This window comes from Grammomys surdaster, unplaced genomic scaffold (assembly GCF_004785775.1).
Source record: "Grammomys surdaster isolate TR1022 unplaced genomic scaffold, NIH_TR_1.0 255, whole genome shotgun sequence".
Lineage (NCBI taxonomy): Eukaryota > Metazoa > Chordata > Mammalia > Rodentia > Muridae > Grammomys > Grammomys surdaster.
In genome coordinates, this window is record NW_021604696.1 from 7281656 (window position 1) to 7308297 (window position 26642).

At 46.7% G+C, this 26642-nt stretch overlaps 1 protein-coding gene across 2 annotated transcripts in view; it reads left to right on the forward strand.

The window, feature by feature from the left end:
• Positions 1–26480, forward strand: part of Cnga3 (cyclic nucleotide gated channel alpha 3) — a 26611-nt gene extending 131 nt beyond the window's left edge. Inside the window, exons 2-6 of one of the 2 annotated variants that reach the window (XM_028775499.1) lie at positions 8040–8153; positions 10925–11104; positions 19699–19806; positions 23133–23239; positions 25081–26480. In XM_028775499.1, coding sequence (XP_028631332.1) covers positions 8040–8153; positions 10925–11104; positions 19699–19806; positions 23133–23239; positions 25081–26480 — 1909 coding nt within the window. The remainder of the gene's footprint in view (positions 1–8039; positions 8154–10924; positions 11105–19698; positions 19807–23132; positions 23240–25080) is intronic. The other variant, XM_028775500.1, reaches the window with a different exon arrangement.
• The last annotated feature ends 162 nt before the right edge of the window (positions 26481–26642 follow it).

Sequence of the window (26642 nt, forward strand, 5' to 3'; positions counted from 1 at the left end):
ACTCATCCACAGTCACATCCACACCTAAAGCCACAGTCATATCCACAATCACAGTCACATCCACGTCCACATCCACGTCCACATCCACGTCCACAGTCACATCCACATCCACATCCACGTCCACAGACTCATCCACAGTCAGAAGGCAGAGAGCAATGAATGATGCCGCTCACCTGGCCTCCTTGCATACCCTCCATCCCACATCCCAGCCAGGGAATGGTGCCACCCTCAGTGGATGTGTCTTCCCCTCAGCTAACTCTAGCCAATCTCTTCTGTGTGTTCAGAGGGAGGCCCATCCCCTAAAGCATTCTAGATCCTGTCAGGTTGAATCGTCACACTAGTCCTCACAGTCCCAATTTATTCTTAGTTTAGAATAGTCCCTTATTTAAATACTTGATTTCCAATCTTACAATTAAATGAAAAATGAGGAATAGATTGCTACGTTTCAAAATGGAGGTGATCATTTAGTCTGGGAAAGCACTTGCCTTATAAGCATGAAGATCCGAACCTGAACCTGGCATGTACTTGTAACCCCAGCTCTGAGGAGGACAGACAGGCAGACCCTGGCCTTAGTGACTCAATCTAGCCTTGTTGGTAGCTCTAGTCCAGTAAGAGACAGTCTCAAAGGAAGTGGATGTTGTTCCTAAGAATGATATAATAGGGTGTCTTCTGTCTTTGCACTCATACTCATGTGTGCATCCTTGTGCACACACATACATGCGCACACACACATATACACACACATGCACACACAGACACAGGCATGTGCATGCATATATCCATACACACACATGCACATACAAACTCATGCATGTTTGAGCACACACACATATGCACACATATACACACAAGTATGAACACAAACACAGACACAGGCATGCACATATATATATATATATATATATGCATATGCATGCACACACACACACACACACATATATATATATTTATACATACACATGTACTCATGTGTGCTCCCACACACACACACTTGAACACACACACATTAAATACAGTTTTGTTACTTTGACAAGGTGAGCAAATTTAGACTCAAATGGCAGCAAGTATAATTCTACCATAAAAATACATCCAGGCTACCACAGGACCCCAGGGATACACAGAAAGTTTACTATGCTGTCATTCTACACCAGCCCCTGTTCTGAGCACAGGGAGACCCCATAAGTCAGATGCCCTGCCCTTCATTTCTAAGGCAAGGTCAGGAAGCAGACAGTGACCCGACCTTTGTGGGGAATGAGTTTCCCCTTCCTAGACAAGCTGTCAGGCACATCAGTGACACCCAGACACAGATGGCCATATGAAAACCAAGGACTTACAATTCTGGGCGAGACCTTCATGCCTCGTTGTTTTCATTTGTGAACTGGGACAGCATTCTCCCCTCAGCTCCTGGTCCAAGTTAGAACACAGGAGGAAACCTATTCGGTGACTGCTACATTTATTAATTTTTTTATGTTATTTTATTAGGGGTGCATAGATACTACAGTGCCCGTGTGGAAGCCAGGGGAGTCGGCTCTCTCCTTCTACTGGGATGGTGGGGGGGGGGGCTTATAGGAAACAAACTCAAATTTTCAGAATTGCATGACTAGTCCGTTCCCTGCTGTGCCATCTCAGGAGTCTGTGGGTCTTAAGTTCATGCTGGGGAGCTCAAAACTTGCTCATGCTTGGCATTTTGCCCTACCGCTGTACAAATCTCCTACCCATATAAGGCTAGAAATTTCTCCCTGCTATGGAACATAAATGCATGGAAACTCAGGGCTCTAAGCAGCCATGACAGCCCCCCATTCCCCAGCCCTCATCTACCATTTCTTCTTACCTGGTTGCAAGCCTCCCTTCCTCTCTCAGAAGCCTGTTTGTGCTTTGATTTGTCTGGATTCTTACCCGTCAAGTCCACAGCAAACCCATAACAAATGTGGTGGTTGGTATTGGTAGTCGGCTTAACGGGCTCTAGAATCCCCCAAGAGTCAGTTCTGAGCATGCCCATGAGGGAGCTTCCGGTTTAGGTTGTCTGAGGTGCAGAAGAACTCCACCCTCACTGTGAATACCTTGACATGGCTGCCTCCCAGACTGTATCACGAGGGAACACTAGCGGAAGCACCAGTATTCGAATCTCTCTGCTTCCTGTCTATCGATGCAGTGTGACCGACTGCCTTGTGATGGACGTTACCCTCCAACCGAGAGCCCAAAATAAACACTCCTTCCTTAAGCTACTTGTCTTGGGACACAGCAGTGAAGCAACTAACACAAGAAGCGATGGTCCGCAGTTTCCAAACACTAGTCCCTATGACTGCAAACCTACATCACCGCCCTTCCAAAGTGCTGGGAGGGGAAGGAACATCTCAACCCCCAAGAATCTGACGCTACTTCTGGGCCCTGTGCTGTGGCTCTTTTACCTACACACCCAAACCTGACATGGAGGCTCCTTCAAGGATATGTATTAGCAGATGTTGGTTTCCTGCCTCTGGGAACCCATTCCTATTGCCTGAGTCAGTGTTTCTTATTTCAAACAAAGAAGGTGACCTAAAGAAGAGAAAAGTCTAGGACACCATAGAGAGCATGAGACAGAGACTGTTCCTTGAGGCTACATGGTTTATTTAACACCATAGACAGACAGACAGACGACAGACAGACAGACAGACTGACAGACTGACAGACAGACAGAGATCGAAGCATGGCAGGGTCTCTGAGGAGAGGAAACCAGGACACACATGAAAGAAGAATAAATCAAGTCTTACACCTTTCTGAGGATGGGGGAGGCCTCACAGTTCGAACTTGCAGCCAATATCTCTGATTCCCAGGCGGGAGACAGAGAAAGGGGCTAAAGAGAGTGTGTGTCCACTGATACCCACTTGAAGGAATCTCACTTCCTAGGTGAGATGCTGGCAAAGGGATGCCTGCTATCTAAAGACTCAGGATGTCTTCATCAGTTCCTGTCAGAGAAGAAGGGAAATGGCCTGAGCAGCCATTGGAGTCTAACATTTCATGTATACAGCAAGTTCCAGAGTATTCCTTGGGATCAGCAAGGGGAGCCTAGCGTGTGCTCAGGATAGAAGTAAAGCTGCCTTGGGAACTGAGGCAGAGTCAGGGTCCCTCCGGGGCTCCCCCACACAATCTATCACTTATTTATTCTCCACATAAGATTGAGCAAATGGAGCTGGGGAAAGCTCAGGAGTAAGAGCACTGGCTGTTCTGGTAGAGGATAGGGGTTCAAGTCCCAGCACCCACATGGTGGCTCACAACAATCTTACACTTTAGTCCCGAGTAATCTGTTGCCCTCTTCCAACCTCCCAGGCACCAGGCACACATGTGGTGCACAGACAGCAGATTGAAAAAGTTCTCTGGCACATACACAAAATGTTTTAAGGTTTGTTTGTTTTTTTTTAAATCACCATTCTAGAGGGAGAAATAGTGTTTAGACAAACACATCAGTACCTTCAAATTCTAGTCCTTTGGGGAAGCTTTTGGAATAAATGAAACTTGGTATACTGAAATAGAACACATTGCTCCCAATCATAGAATGGGCCTCTTAGCATCAGTATCCCACTGGCCCCTCCCTAAGTACCCATAGTAAGAAAGAACTACCAATGCTTTGTCCCCTGAGACAGCCTTGCCAGCAGATCTCTCGACACATTGGAAGCCCAGTTTTCCTTTTTCTTTATTAAGTTAGCAGAATGATTTTCCTAAGGGAATGTCATAAGGAGGGATAAAAATCCTCCCTTTGAATGAAAAAAAAAAAAACCACTTTGAAAATACCTGCCGGGCAGTGGTGGCACATGCCTTTAATCCCAGCACTTGGGAGGCAGAGGCAGACAGATTTCTGAGTTCGAGGCCAGCCTGGTCTACAGAGTGAGTTCCAGGACAGCCAGGGCTACACAGAGAAACCCTGTCTCGAAAAACAAAAAACAAAAACAAACAAACAAAAAAACAAGCAGAAAGAAAGAAAGAAAGAAAGAAAGAAAGAAAGAAAGAAAGAAAGAAAGAAAGAAAGAAAGAACCAAAAATAAAAATGTCTCAACCTGGGCTGGTAACACAAGCTTATAATCTCTGTATTTGGAAGCCTGAGGAAGTAGAATCATAAGTTCAAGACCAGCCTCAGTGACATAAGACTGTCTCACAAAAGTCTTGGATTTTTCTACTTGGTTGCTTGACTCAATCATCCCGGAGCCATCCAGCATGTTTTTAAGGTACTGAAATAGTGAAAGACTTCAGGATGTGCTACAGAGAATTACAATGAAGTCTGAGGGCCTCCAAATCCCTACTCATTTCCTGGTGTGGCTATTTTGAGCGAGCTTTGAGGCACAGGGGGCTGTGTCTTACAGAGAAGAGGTTTTCTTCATGCTGCTGACTAGGCAGAGCCCAAAGCAATTATCACCAAAGAAAACCATCTTCACCCTGCTTCTCAAGGACCAAAAGACTTAAAAATTCACTGGCTTCTGTTCTCTGGTCACATGTGCCCAATGGCACTGGATTCTCACTATTCAGAGTCCTTGGGGCTTGAGAAGGGGAAAAGAATAGTATCATGTTTTCTAGATGGGTGCAGGCAGGTCACGTGTGCTTGCTCTACTGTCCCCATGTCACCCAAGCAACATAATGTTACTCAGACCTCAAACTCAACTGTTCTGTTGTCTATGGCACCTCTGCCCTCTCCCAGCGATAGACACTGGAAACCTTCCCAATGCTCACTGCCCTCTACAGACTTAGAAATCAGATGCCACAATCTGAAACTTTTCTTGAAAGTCATTTCAGTGTATTGTACCAGTTGGTGTTGGCAACATTGTAACTGTTGACTTCAGAGAGCCAAGAGTCTGAAACCTGACACTGGCCAGAGGAGAACTGATCTCCTGAAAATGGATTTCACGTCTGGCTGACTGTCAGACCAACTTGTAGGAGATCCTGGAGCCCAGGCAAAGATGGTCTAATGACAAGCAGAACCGTACTTTGACCAGAATGTCTTAACTTTGTATACATTTGGCCTTACTTCATGCCAGGACCTCAAAGATGGACTTGGGGAGTGATTGGACCTCTTTGTCCCTCTTCCCAGTGTGGCCACATGAAATAAATCTTTTTCTGCTTTTCACTATTAATTTGTCTCTTGAATTGGCTTATTTAGGGCAGGTGGCTGAGGCTAGCTTGTCAAGGATGCCAGGGTCCAGTCTGACCCTGTTAATAATTTGTTCTTGGAAGGCAGCATCACACCTGAAATTGTCACCAGAGTTGGGATCAGATCCTGGCAGCCTTCTCTGTCTTCTGCCTCTCAGTTTCCTTGGAAGTTACTTAAGCCCTCTGGACTTATGTTTCCTCTCTTCCAGAGGGATTGCATGGGCACATGGCAAAATGGTTGCAGTTGATGATACACAGTAACATGTCAGTCAACAGCAGGTGGCCTATTGTATTTGTGATCCTGTTAGGAGATGACACACACACACACAAATATGATTCCTCTGCATACCAAAGAACCCAAAACATCATGTGACTAAGATAAATGGGGAGGGGCTGATATTCAGTTGTAAAATCAAAAAAATCAATCACACTTGTGCAAATTAGGGACATTGGGGTCATCAGAATCCTGTGTTGCAAGGTTGAGAGCCACCAACAGCACACAAACCAACACAGACTTCCTGGCTTAGCCCCAGTAATCATAGAGTGGTCTCAGTTTCCCTACATGGCCAAGCTAGACCTCAGAAAGTAGTCACAGTGAGATGGCTGTGACTGGGGGAGACTTGAACCTGAGGAATAATGACTGGGATCTGTGGCCTGAGCAGCCAGATATTAGACAGGTCTCCATCACCAAAGCTGGCCACACAGTAAGTGGAGCTGTCCAACTCCATGTGCTCCCAGCAGAAAAATGACCTTGCTGAGAGGAAGCTGGGAGGAGGGGGTGCCTGCCGGCAATCCTGGCTATCCAAAGACATCCTGGATAAGCTATACAAGGAAATGAATCCAACACCCCCCACACCCCATCCCTGTGGGACATGTGCTGCTAGAAGGGACTGAATGCCTGGGATCCAAGGACTGATTTTTAATCACACACCACAGGGAGTGAAGCTTTTCCCTGAAGCTAATGTTTGCCTCCTGCTTCAACCATCTCGTTAAGAAAGCCGATTAGTTTGGAACAGGCCATGTAATAGAATTAATTTGCCTTGCTGGGTTTCCTCTAGAGTCACAGAAGTGAAGTGCAGATCCTTAGAGGACATTGCCTGGCTGGCTTTTAATCAGACTGGTCAAATTTATCCTTAGGGTGGGTTTAAGACAGACAGAGAGAGCGGGAGAGGGAGCGGGAGAGGGAGGGAAGAAGGGAGAGAGAGGGAAGAAGAGAGAGAGAGAGAGAGAGAGAGAGAGAGAGAGAGAGAGAGAGAGAGAGAGAGAGAGAGGTGTTTCTGGATATATCCCCAGTCTTATTTTATTCTAGGCAGTTTGTCAGATGCCAGGCTCCGCTTCCAGCATAGCTCACTCTGTACCAAGGTGTGTGATAAGTTATTTCTCTGCAGTTGGTGAAATGAGCCAATTCAAGCCAGATAGATAGATAGATAGATAGATAGATAGATAGATAGATAGATAGATGTGTGTGTATACATATACATACACACATACACACATACACACATACACACATACACATATACATATATACATATATAAGCTGCTTTGGGGCAGGCAAGTTCACTGGCCCCAAGAAAAGAAGCCAGGGAAGTCACCATGGGAAGGGAGAGAGAGGAGACAGGGAAGAGAGAGAGGGAGAAAGACAGCATGCACAGAGAGAGGGAAAGAAGAGAGAGGAGAGAGTGAGGAGAGCAAAATGTCTGGATTACATAAGGAAGAGCCTCTGAAGGCTGGAAAGTTCCAGTTGGGGTCAGAGTATGCCAAGTTGGGACTAAGAGATGTTGGGAGAAGCTGGAGGCCTGGTCTGCTTTGGTGTATAAAATATGTGCCTCAGTCCCTTGTCCAGTTCCTAAAGCAAACAGTGTGATCATAGCCCCATCAGTACATGCTGCTCACCATGAATGCACAGAGTGGCTCCCTGCACTGTTCTGTCGCTGGGGGCAGAGGCAGGCCCTGGCAAAGGGCGAATGAATTTGTTTTGAGAAAATTGTTCAAATTATTTTAACTGTGCTTGAAGAGGTAGGCCAAATCCATGTCATGATCCAGAACGGTAGGAAGCCTGCCAGACAAATACATAACTGCCCAGAAAGTGTGTCCACCGTGTACAGGATAGAAAATGAGGCTCCCAGAAGGAGGTAGACTTGCTACAGAAGTCAGTGATACATTGGCAGGAAAAAGATCTTTTTCAGGACATAGCGCATGGGAACATTGACTATGGTCCAAGACAGTGGGTACTGGGACCTCCCCTGGCCCCATCTCTGATGGAGACCAGGCTAACACTTTCTGCTGGTTCCATTTCCTTCACCTACCTCATATACAGTAACCAATCAAAAGCTGCTCTTGGTCAGAGTCACTTAGGGCCAACAATATGACTCAGCAGGTAAAGGAGCTTGCTGCTAAGCATGAGAGTCTGAGTTCAATCTCTGGGACACATATGTGGAAGGACAGAACCAACTTCCACAGTTGTCTGTCCCCTGATCTCCACCACACTTGCACAGTAGGTACATGCACATGTGTGTACCTATATACCATATACACTACAATAAATTAATATAAAAGAAAGGGTCATTTTTATCTCCGGAGTCAAGCTTGATGACAGACCTCTGGTTTGAGAATCTGCAATGGCGTCTTTCCCCCTGCTGCGCATCTTACTCTGGACAAGCTTGAAATCATTTTTTTTCCAAGGGGGGGATTTATTCAGGAGATAGGGCAAAGGTGGGGGGAGAGAAATGGGAGAAAATGGCAGAGAAAGAGGAGAGAGAGAGGAGAGAAGTGGAGGAAGAAGAGAAGTAGAGGCTGGCCATGACCACGTGGAGAGAGGGGGAAGGGAAGGGGGGAGAGGCTAGGGGACAGAGAGAAGCTAGAGGCAAGAGAGCAAGAGCGAGCTTGAAATCAATTAGCATGCGGCATATTTGATTTTCTAGGTCTCACTCACCATGTGAGGAGACATCTTCCACACAGCAGCAAGGGGTCGCCATGGAGACCCGAGGACTGGCTGGATCCGCACGGAGCTTATTCACAAGCCAGGGACCAGCCAGGTAACCGACTTTGCACAGTCTTCATGGGGTATAGAGAGACGGAGACAGAAAGAATGTGGAGATACCTCAGACTGTGTGCTAGACAGAGCTGAAGGTTTGAAGAATGGGGCAAGAAGCAGAACCCCCTAAAATCTGACAGTGAGTCAATCTATTTTCTTCAGCCTGATGTTCTAAGCTCAGAAAAGTTAAAGATGAGCAGCTTTGGACAGTAAGGACGATGTTTTCTGAAATAGCTGTGGAAGGGTCCTCAGTGCCTCTAGAATCTGTAACATGCACCTTTTTGAAAGCACCCAGCAGATTAGCACATGTCCAGGCTCTGCCTCCGTCTGAAGTTACCTGTACCTGGCTTTAATGACAGACGCACGTGAAGAAAGTCATTTCCCCTTGCTGAGCCTTACCTGAAACTGCTTCTAGCAATCCTAGCTGTGTGGGTGGCTAGAGCTGAGCCAGCACCCGCCACATTCATTACTTTCTGGTAGTTTTCTTAAACCAGTCCTACAGTTCTACAGCCATCCATCCGTACTGCTAGCTAAGCTGATCATCAAATAAAAGGATAAATTCATAAGCAGATAATGAATAGATAACGTATTCGTTATGTTTTTAATTATAGAGAATGTTCTATTCTGGTGTGTTTGTGTGTGTGTGTGTGTGTGTGTGTGTATGTGTGTGTGTGTGTGTTATGTGAGGATCTGTATATGAGTGTGTGGTATATCTGTGTGTGATGTGTGTATACTGCCTCCGTGTATGTGATATGTGTATGTCATATCTGTGTGTGATATGTGTGTGTTGTCTATGTGTGTGTGGTGTCTGTGTGTGTGTAGTGTATGTCTGTGATGTGTGTATGTGATGTGTGTGTGGTGTGTATGTGTGGTGTTTGTGTGTCTATGTGTGTATAGTATGTGTATATGTAGTATGTCTGTGTGTGATACATGTGAAATGTATGTGTGGTGTCCGTAGTCTATGTGTGTATAGTATGTGTGTATGTAGTATGTCTGTGTGTGATACATGTGAATTGTATGTGTGGTGTCTCTGTGTGTGTAATATGTCTGTGAATGATGTGTGTATGTGGTGTCTCTATGTGATCTGTGTGTGTGGTATCTGTGTATGAGCTACGTGGGTGGTATCTGTGTGTGATCTGTGTGGGTGGTGTCTGTGATTGTGTGTGTGTTGTCTCTGTATGTGATGTGTGTATGTGATATCTGTGTGATATATGTGTGTTGTCTGTGTGTGTGATGTGTATGTGTGGTGTCTGTGAGTGATCTGTGTGTGTGGTGTCTATGTGTGATCTGTGTGAGTGGTGTCTGTGTATGATATGTGCATATCTATGTATGGTGTGTGGTATGTGAGTGTGTGTATGTAGTATGTCTGTGTGTGATATGTGTGTGTATGTATGATAGGGGTGTGTGTGTGATTGACATTAGGTGTCTTTTTCTGCTGTTGTACACCTTACATCTCTCACTGAATCTGAAGTTCATGGCCAGCCACTAGTCTCCAGAGGTCCTCCTGTCTGTCCCTTGCTGCTGTGACAACAGACACATACCCTCCCTGCAGGCTTTTTCATGAGTATTGGGATCTGAAATCAAGGCCTTCATGCTTGCACAAGAATTTCATTACTGACCCATCTCCTGAGCCTCTGCCTTTGTTTTTAAGTAGTTTCTTGTAGCTGGCTATTGAAACGGTCTCCAGTGTTTTATATTAATAAGATGCTCTCGAGTCTGGTTGCAGAGAAGAGAACATCTTTAAGTCAGTGCAGATGAAAAGGCCTTGGATAGGCTGTGCAGGGCACTGTGTTAGGATAGCCATGTAGTCTGCAATACAGACAGAGCCATGGGGGCAGAGGAGAGGCTGGGGAGACAGCTGCCATAGATCCCCGTGGCCTTTGTGAGGCCTGCATGTCTTCCCCATTTCTGGCTCTCTTCGATAACACATCACAGACACAGGGTTGAAAGTGACCTTGAGTGAAATGCCCAACTCCAGCCTAGTGGGGCTGTCAGTTGTTCAGAGTCAGGAGTGGTGCATTGTGGGTCAGTTGTCTGGAGCTGGGGGTCAGAGGAGGGTGGGGATGACTTTTCTTCTATTCCCTTAGCAGAGCATGGGAGAGGACACTGTTTCGAGCTGAAAACAATCTTCCCAAATAGTAGTACTAACTGGAGACTGAGGCTTTAAACACAGGAAACTATGGGAGACCATTTCACATTTAATCCATAAGGATTGTATACTCTTACTGCTCCTATGCTAAGCAATACATTTTCAAAGGTTTTATTTTTTAATTTTATGTGTATGAGTCTTTGCCTGGCCTGTACGTATTGTACTATATGTGCCCATAGCGTTCAGAGGAGGACATTAGATCTGGAACTGGATGTACAAATGGTTGTAAACTGCTTGGAACGAAACCTAGGTCCTCTCTGAGAGCAGCTCTTAGGTGCTGAGCTCCCTGGTTCTCATTTCCTAACAAACAAGAGATCCGCTCTGGGCAAAAGGATTAATGAGCAGGAGTGCTTGCTGATGCCCATTAGGAGAAGCGTGGCCACGGGAGAGTAGAAAGGACAAAGCCGTAATAAAGACATAGTATGATTGATCAGTGAGGCTCTGCCCCAGCCTGGATAGAGAAAGGAAGAAGGGTGAGAGAAGGGCTCAGTAGAGATAGAAGCCTGAGCTCCGGGCCCCCAGCCTCACCTTGCTGATAACTTCTGCTTCTTCTGACCCCTTAAGGCTGGGTTGGGGTCTTTTCTTGTCCGCCATTCTCTCTCGTCTCTCCTGTCCCCTTCCAGGGTGTCACGTCTCATCATCTCAATTCGCGCGTGGGCTGCCAGGCACTTACACCATGAAGACCAGACACCTGACTCCTTTTTGGATCGATTTCATGGAGCTGAGCTTAAGGAGGTGTCCAGCGGGGAAAGCAATGCCCAGCCCAACCCAGGAGGACAGGAACCACCAGACGGAGGGAAAGGGTAAGACAAAGAAAAGAGAAAATGGGTTACCTGTACCACACCAGCTGAGACAGCTGAGAAACAAATGGGTCCAGCTTAGATGCCCCAAGGAGAACCTGAGGGACCCCATTGTGTGACATCTCTGAAAGGAAGCATAGATCCTTTGGGGATACTACATGCTCTAACATTCTCCACCCCAAGTCCAGAAAGCCTTCAAGCCAGAGTTCCCAGCCTCAATTAAATCCAACCCATCCTGCACAAAGCTCCCCAAATCAGAGGTTTCTGACCTCAACTGTCTCTATGAGGACCCTCATCCCAGATTATATTATGACCTGTCTTGCTCAAATGCAGGACATGTTTTGCACAAGAAGAGTTGAGGAGACACACACGTGGTACGTTGTAGAGGTACATGCATTTCCTAGAAAGAAGATCCACAGGTTGAAATGACCAACCTGCAGAATCAGTCATGTCAGAGCAAGAAGCGCTGGGCAGGGAGAGGGGCATGAAGTGGGTAAGCACAGAGGAGGGGGAGGATGGAGAGACGGCTTGCTTCTGGTAGGAGTGTCTGTGGAGCCAAGACTCCAAGAGGACAGTGTACCTTCTTGCATGGCCCAAATCCTCTCCACCAAGGAATTGCAACTGTGTCCTTTGGTGGTACTCTTCTCTTTGCCCCCACCAACACATGGGAATCTCTGTCTCTCTTATTTTTGAGAAGTATCTGTGGTACCCAGAAGTATGTATGGGCTACCCCACTTCAAGGTCTTATATAGCCCACCTCAGATCACTAATCACTGTGCATCCAAAGGTCTCTTTAGGATGCTCATGTCAGTCTGGAAGAGAAGCAAGGTTGGACCTGGAGAGAAAGCTGACCTCCCAAAGTTCACTAGCAGGTGGATTCTTGCCTAGAACCTGCTTTCTGGGAAGCATTTAAGGATTCAAGCATTCTCCTTTGTCAGACTCCTCTGAGGTACACCAAGATTAGTAAGATGTGAGCATGGTTGGAGAATGGATAGTCCCTGTATGGTTTGCTAGAGGCAACACCATTTGGTTTCGTGCTGATAAAAAGAACGGCTCCTGTCTGGGGCTTCTAAGTAAACATACAAGGCCCCTGGAGAGAGACAGCAGTGAGACTTCAGGAGAAACCTCATGGCTCTTTCTGAAACCTCCACTGTACTTCTATGTTTATACATGAGGGAGAGATTTTTGTACTGCAGGACATACAGTAGATAGTGGAATACATAGCCATTTGTAGAATGAGAGAGGGTTCAGGGGCCTGGGGAGAGAGTTCTGTCAATGTAGTGCCTGCTTTGCAAACATGAAGACCTGAGTTCAGACCCAAGAGCACATGCTTTCAAGACAGGTGAATCCCTGGGGCTTGCTTGATGACCATCTTAACCTATTTAGTGAGTTCCACATCAGTGAGAGACTCTGTCTCACAGAGTTGGAATAGATGGTTGGTTCAGTGGTAAAGAACACTGGCTGCTCTTTCAAAGGACTCAGGTTCAATTACCAGTACCCAGAAAAGATGTTACTAGCTGTGGTGATTTGAATACACTTGGCCCATGGGATGTGGCACTATTAAGAGGTGTGGCTTTGCTGGGGTAGGTGTGGCCTTGTTGGAGGAAGTGCCACACTATAGGGCTTTGAGGTCACATGCTCAAAAACCACCCAGTGCTGAGGAGACCCTCCTCCTGGCTGCCTGGGAAGGACAGTCTCCTCCTGGCTGTCTAAGGATCAAGATATAGAACTCTTAGCTCCTTCTCCAGGACCATGTCTGCCTGCACACTACCATGCTTCCTGTTACTATGAGAGTAAACTGAACTTCTTAAAACTGTAAGCTAGCCCCAGTGAATTGTTAGCTTTTATAAGAGTTACCATGGTCATGGTGTCCCTTCCCAGCAATGAAACCCTAACTAAGACACTAGCCTTCTGTTCATCCTCCAGCAGGGTGATGAGCCAGGCACTGTCATAGACCCAGAAAAGGACTCAGTGGGACCTTTGCCCTCAGCACTTGCTTGCTCTTCAGGGGAAGGGGGTCTTGAACTTTCTGCAGCTAGTTGGGTTGTCTCTACGTCTTTTGGGTAAACAAAGACTTCCTTAGCTGATTAAATCAATTTTTTTCTACAACCTCAAACTAATGGAGACAGTTGCTGTATTCAGTACGTTTCCTAGTGTGATCAAATAATTAGAGGGTTAGGTGAGAACCATGTTGGGCAAGGTCTGGCTAGACCAGAGACACCTGGCCGCTCACCAAATGGCTGAGGGTGGCTGATGGATGTGGTGATGCAGGATAGGAAGATTCATGGAGGAGGGGACTTTTTAATTTTTAGAGGCCAAGTCCCAACAACAAAGCAAAATATCTCTCCATGTGGAACTAGCCTTGTGGAATTAGGGCTCCTGACTCCGAGGGGCTGTATGTTCTCTCCACCATTTCCCAGGGATTTCTAGTCATTGGGGAATCTTCAAATGAGGAGAACAATCTAGAAACAAGCAACTGAGGCCTCATCTTAAATGAGGAGAGGAAGTCTCGGGCAAAGGTAAGCCAAATAGCAGAGAAGGGGCGGGCAAGATGGCTCAGTGGTTAAGAGCACTGACTGCTCCTACAGAGGTCCTGAGTTCAATTCCCAGTAACCATGTGGTGGCTCACAACCATCTGTAATGGGATCCGATGCCCTCTTCTGGTGTGTCTGAAAGCAGCAACAGTGTACTCATATACATAAAATAAATAAATAAATCTTTAAAAAAATAGCAGAGAAGACGCACACTAAATCAGGCTGAGGTGTCATCAGCCACTGGCTCTCACAGTGGTCTCCTATGAGCTAGCAACAGTGACCACTAAAGGCAAGGTACAATTTAGCTCTATAAATCCACCTGGCTTTCTTACCTCTGTGTCACAAACTTGTCCTGGAAGCAACCACTTGAGGATAACACCCATGGGATGCTGAGACAGATAGTATCTAATTTGTATACAACTGGCCATACCCTCTATCACATCTTTGGGTAGATCACAGATGGGGACCATAGACCCGAAGCAGAGAGATTCCTAAAGGGTTTGGGAGCAGAGGACACACAAAACTAAATGTGGAAATGAGTTTGCCATTGGTCAATTTTCTGGCTTGCTGATTGGAAGAGAGAAGTTACTATGACTACGTTTTCAAGAAAGGGCACATTGGAGAGCCGTGTCTGGCCTGCGCAGATGAGGATAGCAGGTAGCTGCTCCTTGGGTGGTGTGTTCCCTCTCCTCCCCTCCCCTCCAATGTAGAAGGTTCCAGACTCCCTTCACCTGAAAAGGTTGGAAGTACATAAGACAGAGGTCCCAATAAGTCATGTTGTGATACCCGGCTCACCACCCTGCTCAGGGATGAACAGAAGAAAATTGAGTAAAAGTTAAGGCTCAGAAACTGGAGAGGATTCAAACCATTAATCCTTATTTACCCAGAAGCCTGAATTTAGCCAAGTACTTTTCCTCTCTTCCCCCAAGCTTTTTGCCAGCCCTAAGTACACACACACATACACACAAACACACACACACACACACACACACACACACACACACACACACACAGAGTTTGTTCCTCATAGTAACAATGTACTGTGAACAGAAAGGCTGGGGAGAAGTGGGTGGGGCTGCTGGCACAGTCACCTCAGGCAGAATGGACCTGAGTCATTGAAACCACTCCCGTTCCCATGGAGCTGTGGTCTCTCTGCCTCCCTGCAGGGCCTGGCCCATGGCCAGAAGTGACATGAACACTTGGACCAACTTGCAGGAGGAGTAAGTGCCCAAGCTCCAGCCAAGCACACTAGTTTTCACTTTCCCTACCTCAGAACCACCCCACCACCATTCCACCTCCCACTCCACCACCTCACCCCCTCATCCCCCACCAAACCAGCCCCCAACCCTCACCCCACAATCACCCCACCCCACCACCTTACCACCTTACCCCCATCCCCACCCATAATCACCCCATCCCCATCCCCACCTCACCCCCTACTCCCACCTCACCCCCCACCATCCCACCTCTCTATCCTACCACCCCATTACCACCACCTCACCATCTCACCCCTTACCCTCCTCCCACCCCTGCATGGAAGCCCCACTTTGCCTCTCTCTTCTCCTGCTTACCTTCTTCCCCAAACACCAGCAAACCATTCCAGAATTGTTCCTTTGTTGGAAATCCATCGCCAAGGGGTGACAAACAAGTCTGTATAATTTCTCTGAGGAACTCATATTACTTTTTGTTCTTTGTTTTTATCATCTGGGAAGCCGAGAGTTTTCAGGAAACAAATCCTTTCTGTTTTAATACTCTCCTTTACTATGTACCGGGGAGTGGAAACTTGGAGTTCCCTCGCAGACCAGTGGGGTAGACTCCTTTGCTATAAGGATGCATTTTCTATGCTACAATCTCAAGGTCCTGAGAACCAGGAAAATGGCCCTGTTTTAAGGCCAATTTAAGCTAATCTCCAGGAAACCATCAGAGCCACTTGAGGAGGAAATATCCTTCCTCTGGTGACCAGCCTCTTGAAAGCTGACCTGCTGTGACTAGGTTCTGTCACAGATGCTGAGCAGATGAGTTTGGGGTGTGATCATCAGGACAAGAGTCCCGGGACTGTGTGAGCGAGGCTGGACTTGGCCACAAGTGACCACAGGCATGCATGGGCAAATAGGTCTGTGGCTTCTGCCTCTTAGGAACACCAGGGGTCCTCACCAAAGATCAGGGGGAGCCATCAACATCAGAAGAAAATGGCCAATTGCTTGACTTGCAGTCGACAAAGGGCCAGAACTTGGTATTTATTTTCTTCCCAGCCTGTTAAGCAGAACTTTAATCCCCTCCATGAAAGAAGTGTGTGTGTGGTTTGTATGAACGATGAGAGCAAAGCCATTGACTCAGATGCCATCAATCAAGAGAAACAAAATGATGTGGCCACAAAGCTGTGGCCACCACAATATGTACCTTCAAGGATGAGGAAAAATGGTACCAGCTGCCCCAGGACCCATTTCATGGATCCGTACTGCAAGTCACAGATATAGGGATGAAACTGAACACTGTCACCAAATGGAGATGTTTGGCCGTAGGTGACAATTCTCTCTGGGCCATTTCTTTGTACCCAGCTTCCCATTTCCAGAATTCTCCTTAAGTTCCCAAATACGGAATAACTTTTTCCTTTGGAATCAAATTGCTCTTAGCTCAAAACAGCCGTTATTTTGCAAGTCTATAATGTTTGGGCCAGTGCTGGATAGATCCAGGGGTGCAGCTGGATAGCACTTGGTTGGGTCCTCAACAGTTGGGTAGCAGGAGTTTTGAAAAGCCAAAGCCCGACCAAAGCAAGCCCAGACTGCAGTGTCCAGTGAGTCCAATAAGCTTGTGAATAGCGCCCTCTGCTGGTAACATTTATTAAGACGGAGGACTTGTCTTGGTGCTTCTTGATTATTAAATCGCATAACTCTTTGTTCTCATCCACTGTCGAAAGATAAAATTATTTTTAATATCTCAAGTCTGTTTTATCCACAGTACTAGAATCAGGTGGCTCCAAAACCAAGCAGGATCTCAGAGCTGTAGCCTGTAATGACTGGGCAGCACTAATGGCTGGGGATTAGGTACGATGACTTAGTTGGCCGAAACTTGGCACTTTGTCCCATGTGAGTCAGATGGTCATAGGTAACAGGACAACACTTGGCTGCTGTGACCAGCTGAGGCTTGGCTGGATGTTAAAGGTGCTTTGCTAAATGGAGCTTTCTGGGACTCCTACAAAAGTTCTATACCCAAAAACTCCTTCATGAAGGAAGGCACCCCCGGGCTTAAGTAAAATTAAAACATTTTTTAAAAATATATTTATTGACAAAATTTAGGAGGGTTAGACTGGTGATAACAACTCACACTGGAGATGGAAATGGTATCAAAAACCAAGAAATGACACAGCTGCTCCTGATGCAGTGGCAGCGGTGACTGCTTCTCCTTCTCCTCCTCCTCTTCTCTTTCCTTCTTATTTTCCTCTTCCTCTTACTCCTCCTCCTTTTCCTCTTCTTCCTCTTCTTCCTTCTCTTCTCTTACCTTCTTTTTCCTCTTCTTCCTCTTCTTCTTCCTCCTCCTCCTCTCTTCTTTGTAAGCACAGATCCATTAGCCTAGGGATGGTGCCACCCACAGTGGGCTGGCTCCCCTTACATCAATCATTAATCAAGACAATTTCCCACAGAGGTGACAACAGGTCTGAAAATCCCAATTCAGACTCCCTCAAATGAATCTGGGATGTGTAAAGTTCAGTTAAACCTAACTAGGACTAGGACAACCTAACTAGGTTTAGAAGAGTAGACACTGTTTTTTAATTCTTTTTCTTCTGCCTCCTCCTCTTTCTTGCATGTGTGTGTGTGTGTGTGTGTGTGTGTGTGTGTGTATCCATGTGGGTGCACACATATGTGCGTATGGAAACCTGAAATTGAGCCAGGTGTCTTCCTCTGTCACTCTTCACTATAGTTTTTGAAGTAGAGCCTCTCACTAAACCCAGAGCTCACCAACTCAAAACCAGCTTGCCCCACACACGTCCTGCCTCTGCCTCCTGAGTGCTGGGATTGCAGGCAGCCGCCATGTCTACCCAGTCATTACATGGGTTCTAGGGATCCAAAGTCGAGTTCTTACGTTTGTACAGTAAGCACTTTATCCAGCTAGCCAGCTCCACAGTCCTGCCACAGCACTGTAAAGCTAGATATAACTGTGCATTACAACCAGCAAAAAACATGGGAACTGCAGGCCTACAGGTGCAGGGACATCCGCCATCACTACAAACAAGGGAGGCGGGGGTAGGAAGGAAAATGGTTCCTTTAAAGCTTCCCAATAGATCATAGCTCTGTGTTGGGAATGATGAGACCCATTCATGACTTTTGATCTACAGGTCTGCAAGTTAAGTGGTTCATCTTTTAAGTCACATGTTCTGATAGCAATAAATGCCAAACAAATCTAACTATTATTTAAAACTCCTTAATGGTCCACTTATCTTGGTTTGGTTTGTCAGACAGTATCCAAATTAGCTTCAGCTGTCTACTTGACACAGCCCAGAGTCATGTGAGAGAGTCTGAACTGAGGGATTGCCTAGATCAGTTAGCCCCAATGCCACATCTGTGAGGGATTGTCTTGATTAATGATTGATCCAGTCCACTGTGGGCAGGACTATCCCCTAGGCTGGTAGGCCTACATGTATGAGAAAGCTAGCTGAGGGAGTCAGAGAGAGAGAGAGAGAGAGACAGAGACAGAGACAGAGACAGAGAGACAGAGAGACAGAGAGACAGAGAGACAGAGACAGAGAGAGACAGACACAGGGAAGTTCCTGCCTTGAATTCCTACCCTGACCTGGAAGTGTAAACTGAAATAAACTCTTTCCTCTTCCAAATTGCAGTATTTGTCTTAGTTAGGGTTTTACTGCTGTGAACAGACACCATGACCAAGTCAAGTCTTACAAAAGGACAGCATTTAATCGGGGCTGGTTTTCAGGTTTCAAGGTTCAGTCCATTATCATCAAGGTGAGAGCATGACAGTATCCAGATAGGCATGGTGCAGGAGAAGCTGAGAGTTCTATATCTTCATCTGAAGGCTGCTAGCAGAATACTGACTTCCAAGCAGGTAGGGTGAAGGTATTAAAGCCCATGCCCACAGTGACACACCTACTCCAACAGAGACACACCTTCTGATAGTGCCACTCCCAAGGCTGAGCATATTCAAACCGTCACAGTATTTATCATAGCAACAGAAAGGAAACTAGACAGGATGTCCTATGTGTCAAAGGCTGACCTTGAGTTTAATCCCCCTACCTCAGCCTCCCATGTCCTGAGGTTACAGGTATGTACCCCCATATATGACCCTTGCAGTCAGCTTTTTAACCAAAACCTACTCAGCCAATTCGCATGACATGTGACTTTTAAACCCCTGCTTGATGTTTCCACCTCAGTGTGAATTTCAGTTGCTTCAACATGTCTCTGGCCTCAGGTTGTGTGTAACTCCCCAGGGGTTAGTGAAAGTGTAAATTGTATGACATTAGCCTGAGTCACTGATTTCTCAACACTCCAGTGGAGTGATACCCTTACCTCGATGAGTCATAATGAAATCAGTAACTCCCTCTTCTCACGAATGTAGCGAGAGGTAGAGAGGGCCGGAGGACACACTCCAGGGCTTCCAAGTTCAGTCTTACGAGCTGCCTCAGAGGCACTGAGAGCTGTCATTGACATGCACACTTCCAGCCTCGATTCTGTGGAAGGCGTGGGTGGTCCCTGGGAAGGGACATTGCCACAAGCTCTCCCCAGAATTCGATTACTTGGTGGTCAGCATTCAGTCATGCTGCCTTTTCCTTTCCAATTCAAAGCCTAATGGTCAGGAATGATGCCCCAGGGCATGTGGAAACAAGTCATCAAGACTTTACAATTCTGGAGGTTGGACTGAGAGGGAGGGACCTCTAGTCTGTCTTCCCCACAGAGGCATTCCATATGACCCCCTTGGAACTCAGATCCTGTTGTGACCTCCACTCCTTCACCCTCAACCTAAAATTCCTCTTGGGTCACTAAGTTAATGAAGGCCTTTAGATCCCTAACCTGAAGCCCTTTCATACATAGTACTGTACATCTGTATTTCCAGCAGGAACAAAGACTCCATTGTGGTGGACCCCTCCAGCAACATCTACTACCGCTGGCTGACTGCCATCGCTCTCCCAGTCTTCTATAACTGGTGTCTACTGGTGTGCAGGTAGGCACTAGAGCAGCGACAGGAGGGGAGAGGGCAGCAAAGCCTAGGAGTGCTGAATCTCCCCAGAGAGAGTTTTTCTCTTCTCAGCCACCATAGAGCTCTGTTGCCTTGGGTCAGTGGTTCTCAACCTTCCTAACGCTGTGACCCCCAACCGTAAAATTATTTCATTGATACTTTATAACTGTAGTTTTGATACTGTTACGAATCATAATGTAAGTATCTGATATGTAGGATATCTGATATGTGACCCCTGCCAGGGTCATGACCCACAGGTTGAGAACCACTGCATTAGGTTCTCCATTGGTAAAAAATCGAGCCATTTCACAAAGGACTCTGAAGGTGCTCTGAATCATGGGTGAGAAGGGCCCCGAGGGGTTCGGACACTCTGAAATCTGTATTTGGGTTATATGAGGTAGGGGCACAGGCTAGTCACTGTTCTGAGAGGGTTAGGGAAGCATTTTGAGTGAACCTACAGTTGAGTAAGCATAGAGTGAAGAGGCAGTGGGTAAATTCTGGGCTTCTGGTTTCCTAGGCAGGTTGCCATGTTGGACCAGTGGCACGTTCTGCTATTCTTCTGAGGGTAGATGTGGGCTTTGGGGTGCTCTTAGTTAAGCATCTTAGAAGGAGCTGTTGCTTTTCTGCAGAAGATCGGCAGTATTAGGGTTTCCCCTGGGTGAGCTGGGGAAGAAGGAGAGAACATGGCACATTACGCTGGGCTCTGGGGCTGCAGAGGTTGAGCACAGGGCTGAGCTATAACTTTCTAGTAAGCATCCTTTCCCCAATGATGGGAAAATGCTGCCATGGGTACTGGGGCAGGATGTTTCCCCCTTGTGGTTGGGGAAGTGACAGGGACTTTATTAAGCAAGCCTGCAGAGTGTGCCACTAGAAGAAACCAGGCAAGCCTTTGGAACACTCTTAAACGTGTTGCTAGGTAAGGGTGCGGTGAGGGGACCCCCTCCCTGAGCAGATCTGGAAGGTGCAGGCTGCTGAGGGGACAAGGAGATCCCACTACTCCTCTCTGAAGGTAAGGAAGGGGTTCAAAGGCCCTTTCTAGCAGGACAGGTATACAGGGTTCATTGTCCCTCCAAAAGGAGGCACAGGGTTAGAGATGTCCTCAAGTAAGCCTATGAGGAAGCCACACAGAGGCAGGTCTCTGTACTTGTGCAAGAAAGCTGGACGGGGTCAGGGAATCTCCTGAGCCAACCAGGATACAGCCCTTTGAGGGTGACTGTACCTTCTCGTTTAACATGATGGAGGAGAGCATCTTCTTCTTTGAGTAGACAGTGGACCTTGGCATGTTCCTGGGAAAGCTTGTAACACAGACACGGCTGCCCTAGGAGGCTGCGCTGTGACTTTTAGGATGTCACTACTCAACCAGGATGCAGAGAACACCTGTGTCCCTGCAGTTGGTCAGATTTCTGCTGCCATGACAAAAACTAAATAATGTAAGAGAAAAAAACTTATTCTGGCTCAGAATTTCAGAAAGGTCAGACAATGGGTACTTGATGTCACTGGGCCACTGACAAGACAAGACACCAGGGTAGGGAAGAAGGAAATATAGAGGAAGGGAACAGGCAGGGACCTAATATTCCTTTTAAAGGCAACCCCCCCTTGACCTATCAACTAAAGGTTCTATCACCTCCCAGGCATGCTACAGACTGGTGACCAAGCATTTAGCCCATGAGTCTTTGGGGAGGGGGACACTTGCCATCCAAAGCACAACACGACACAAGTGGGTGTGGAAGCTTGTGGATTAAGTCTCCACCTATCTGAGGATCTGTGAGGCTGGTGAGTGGGGGGAGCATGGGAGGGCCCTCCTGGCAAGGTGGCAATGCTGCTCTTGACACATGATCTAGACTCTGGAAACACAGGCGTGAGTCGAGATTCTTCTCCCAAGTGTGCAGAAGACTTGAATAGCTGAGCAGCCTGCTGTTCTTTGAGGGTGAAGAGGGAAGCTTGGGGTGCTATCTGTGTGAGAATCAGCAAACATGAAGTAAAAGGTGGGAAAAATATTCTCTAAATAAATATTTTGGAATATGACTCTAAAAAGAACAGGTTCTTGATCCCTTTACCTAACGTCAATCCCAGTTTTTTGTTTGTTTGTTTGTTTGTTTGTTTGTTTAATAATGGTTGGTTGGGTGGGTGGGTGGGTGGGTGGGTAGGTGGGTGGAAAGCTGGTTGGGTAGTTAGTTGTTTACCTGGTTGAGTAGTTAGTTGGTTGAGTGGTTGTTTGAGTGATTGTTAGGGTGGTTGTTTGTTTGGGTGGGTAGGTAGGTGGCTAGTTGGTTGGGTAGTTGGTTGTTTCAGCGCTTGTTTAGGTGGTTGTTTGGTTGGTTGGGTGAGTCGCTAAATGGGTGGGTAGGTAGAATATTTATTTTGCATTCTATCATTAAAATTCACATTACACATCTAAGTCCTCAGCTCTTCTTCCTATGAGCCCAGTGACTGTGGGACAACATAACTTCTCTGAGCCTGGAGTGATTCCACTGCATTGTCATAGGACAGACTTTTCCTGGGGACATACAACACACACACACACACACACACACACACACACACACACACACACATACACTTCTATTAGCTCCAGAAATGGATTCCATGACTCCAACTTGGTGAGCCAATGAGTTTTGTTGGAATTATTTACAGTAATCTGGGTGAGGGATTACTTACAGGTGTAGAAATGACTCAAAAACAGCTGTATCACCAAAGCCCACCTCTTCTTGGGTTTTGGCTCATGAAAGCTGGAAACCTGATGCACATTACACAGCCTGTGGGCAGCTCAGCAGGTTGGAGTCCTTTCTCACAGTCCTTTTTCAGAGACTCGGTTGGTCAGAGCCTCTTCCTGGTAGTTCATCCAGTCTTTGTTTCTTCTAAGAAGCTCAGCTTATCCCCTCTCTGCTTCTTCCAGGCTGCTTGACTTGTCTGAGATGTTTCCTTGCAGCTTGGCTTCCCTGAGGGTGACTCTCAGCAAGTTTTACTGTTTACATACTTTATGGAGAGGGAGAATCTTAGTGTATGCTCAGTTTCAGGGACTTCCTGAATCTACTTTGAATTGTTTACTTCCTGTCTTAATGAGCATCCATGTAGTATTTCACCTCCCTTTAGAATATCTGTTGCTTCACCTCTCTATAAAAATCCTATCTTAAGAGAGTTTCTTCCAAAATAGAAGGTTTTAATCTCAGAGGAAAGTACTAAATAACATGTGTAACCCTGCAGGAATAACGGTTATTGGTTATAATGAGCCTGTTCACAGCACAGGGCAGAGAAGGGTCTGTGCTCTGACACTAGGCCATCCTGTCACATCTCGCTCTTGGCTTCTTCAGGGCCTGTTTTGATGAGCTACAGTCAGAGCACCTGGCGCTGTGGCTGGTCTTGGACTACTCTGCAGATGTCCTTTATGTTTTGGACATGCTGGTTCGAGCACGGACAGGTGAGTGTGCCCCAAGGACTTGACTAGACCAGGTCACAGGCCCTTAGTAGGGGAACCATAGAGTACTCAGGAAGGTTCATGGTAGTGGACTGGATATTACCTACCTTTGACCAAGAGGTGCCTGAGAGATCTGGAGACCCATAAACAGAGTGGGTGCCGGTATCTTGATACTGAATCCTTCAACAAGACCTGATCAGGGGTTAGCAACCAAACATGAGTCTGGGGAACTGAATTCAGGGCCTCTGAGAGAGCAGCAAGTGTTCTTACTTGCTGAGTCATCTCTCCAGCTCCTCAAAGAAGTGAAATTCAAAACAGGGTCTAGAAAGATGAGTTCTTTCAAACAGCCTCTGGGTGGGGTTCAGACACACCAGTGCTTGAGATTGGGGCTGCTCAGCTTTCGGGAATCTTTTTCCAATGTATACAAATACATCACCTAAACTTGTAGAGGCCCTCCTTACTGCTGCCAAGATTTTGGAACTAACACCCACACCGCCATGCTCAATGGGAACACACGGAATCGCAGCACGTAGCTATAACTCACACATCCTCTCAGCTTGTCTTGCTTTCCCAGTACATGAGACGAGAAGCAAGGTGGTCTCCACCCCTTCTTGTACTTGGATACTGTCCTCAGCAATGCTAGATTCAGCAGGAAGGTGGGAGACGTAGAGGTCAAGAAGCCAAGTAGCCAGGATCATTGTCCAAAAAGAAAAGATCGTCAGACTCAGAAGAATCATAAAATAATGACGAGTCCCCAAGCCAGGATACTAAGCAAGGCGACACTCCAGAGACACATGCACAAGCACCATGGTATCCGTAGATCCTGTACCTGGAAAGCCAATCAACCAAATAGACAATATTTGGAAAAAACTTTCTGAGCTGAACATTTAGGGGTTTTATTTCTCCTCATCATTATCCCTACACAATACAATATGGCATCATAGCATTTTTGCTACATGTATCGGGCACTATAAGAAACCTAGAGAGGATTTAAAATAATCAAGAGGATAGGCATAGGTAATGTGTAGAAATAACATCTTTCTATGGAAGATACTTAAGCATCTAAGGATTCTGGCTCCCTTGGGAGCAAAGAGATTAAGGGATCCTGGAACCAGTTGTTCTGTGGATCCTGAAGGGCAATTATTTAACAAGAATAACCTGAGGGATGGGAGCAGCAGACCTTGTATGGGTCGTATATGATGACAGCCTTAATCTTCATTTTTAGCAAAGGTCTTAGGCTAGCAGCCATGGCATCTTGAACTTGCAAAAGTGTCTCATGACGTAAGCTCTGGGGGACAAGCCCAGCACTGTTTCACTGAACACTATTACTGGTGATACCAGCTTGATAGGCTTTGATCTTAGCTTTTGAAGTTTCGCTGATTCATATTTTCAAGTACATACAAAACTCAAAGAGAGAATAACGTTAAGAAAGCTCGTGTTCCCTCACCCGACCTCAATACGCACACCCTCTAATACGTTTGTCTTTTAAAATTTAATCTTCATTCCTTGCTTTTCATCTAACGTCCAGTCTATTTTCAAAGTTACCCAACTAATTTACAATTTTTAAACCTGAGTAGAGAACTGGAGTATAGCTCAGTTATATAACCCTAGCTTATGCAAGGCCCTAGGTTTGATTCCCAGCAGAGAAAATAATAAACAGAAGAAATTAAAACATTATAGAAAAAAAAACAGGGTGAGTGTCAACATTAATATTCGTTATGTCTAATATTATTTCTCTCATAGACAAATCATTGTCTGTTGTGTAACCATGATGGGAGATATCTTTCTGTAGTCAGTTTAAGCCTCTTTGGTGCCCAAGTGACTGTCCCCTTCTCCCTTCTTAGGTTTCCTTGAGCAAGGCTTAATGGTAAGGGACACCAAGAGGCTGTGGAAACATTACAGAAAGACCGTGCACTTCAAGCTGGACATCCTGTCTCTCCTCCCCACAGACCTGGCTTATTTAAAGTTGGGAGTGAACTACCCGGAACTGAGGTTCAACCGCCTCCTGAAGTTCTCTCGGCTCTTTGAATTCTTTGACCGCACGGAGACAAGGACCAACTACCCAAACATGTTCAGGATAGGGAACCTGGTTCTGTACACACTCATCATCATCCACTGGAACGCCTGCATCTACTTTGCCATTTCCAAGTTCATTGGTTTTGGGACAGACTCCTGGGTCTATCCAAACATCTCCAAGCCGGAGTATGGACGTCTCTCCAGGAAGTACATTTACAGTCTCTACTGGTCCACCTTGACCCTGACCACCATTGGTGAGACCCCACCCCCCGTGAAGGATGAAGAGTATCTCTTTGTGGTCATAGACTTCCTGGTGGGCGTCCTGATCTTCGCCACTATAGTAGGCAACGTGGGCTCTATGATTTCCAACATGAATGCTTCGCGGGTAGAGTTCCAGGCTAAGATCGATTCTATCAAGCAGTACATGCAGTTCCGGAAGGTAACCAAGGACTTGGAGACTCGGGTTATCCGGTGGTTTGACTATCTATGGGCTAACAGGAAGACGGTGGATGAAAAGGAAGTGCTTAAAAACCTCCCAGACAAGCTGAAGGCTGAGATCGCCATCAACGTGCACCTGGACACGCTGAAGAAAGTCCGAATCTTCCAGGACTGCGAGGCGGGGCTGTTGGTGGAATTGGTGCTCAAGCTTCGTCCCACTGTGTTCAGTCCCGGGGACTACATATGCAAAAAGGGGGACATTGGAAGGGAGATGTACATCATCAAGGAGGGCAAGCTGGCTGTGGTGGCTGACGATGGGGTTACCCAGTTTGTGGTCCTCAGCGATGGCAGTTACTTTGGAGAGATTAGCATCCTAAACATTAAGGGGAGCAAGTCAGGGAACCGCAGGACGGCCAACATCAGGAGCATTGGCTACTCAGACCTGTTCTGCCTTTCCAAGGATGACCTGATGGAGGCCCTCACCGAGTACCCAGATGCTAAGAGGGCTCTGGAGGAAAAGGGTCGGCAGATTCTGATGAAGGACAACCTAATTGATGATGACCTGGTCACAGCCAGGGCAGATACCAGGGACATTGAGGAGAAGGTGGAGTACCTGGAGTCGTCCCTGGACACCCTGCAGACGAGGTTTGCTCGACTCCTGGCTGAGTACAGTGCCTCCCAGATGAAGCTGAAACAGCGGCTCAGCCAGCTGGAGAGCCAAATGAACAGGAGGGGTCATGGCTTCTCACCTGACAGGGAGAATTCTGAGGATGCTTCAAAGGCTGACTGAAAAATTCAGGTGGCTCTGCCTCCTGCTCCCCAGGGCCAGCTGTCGGTCAGACACTATACAGCCTCGTGGTAAAGGGTTTGATTGTGGTTTCACCTCAGTGCTACTCATCCTTTGGGAGTGGTGTGACAGCAGGGAGAGCCTTGGTTTCCTCATCTATGAAAT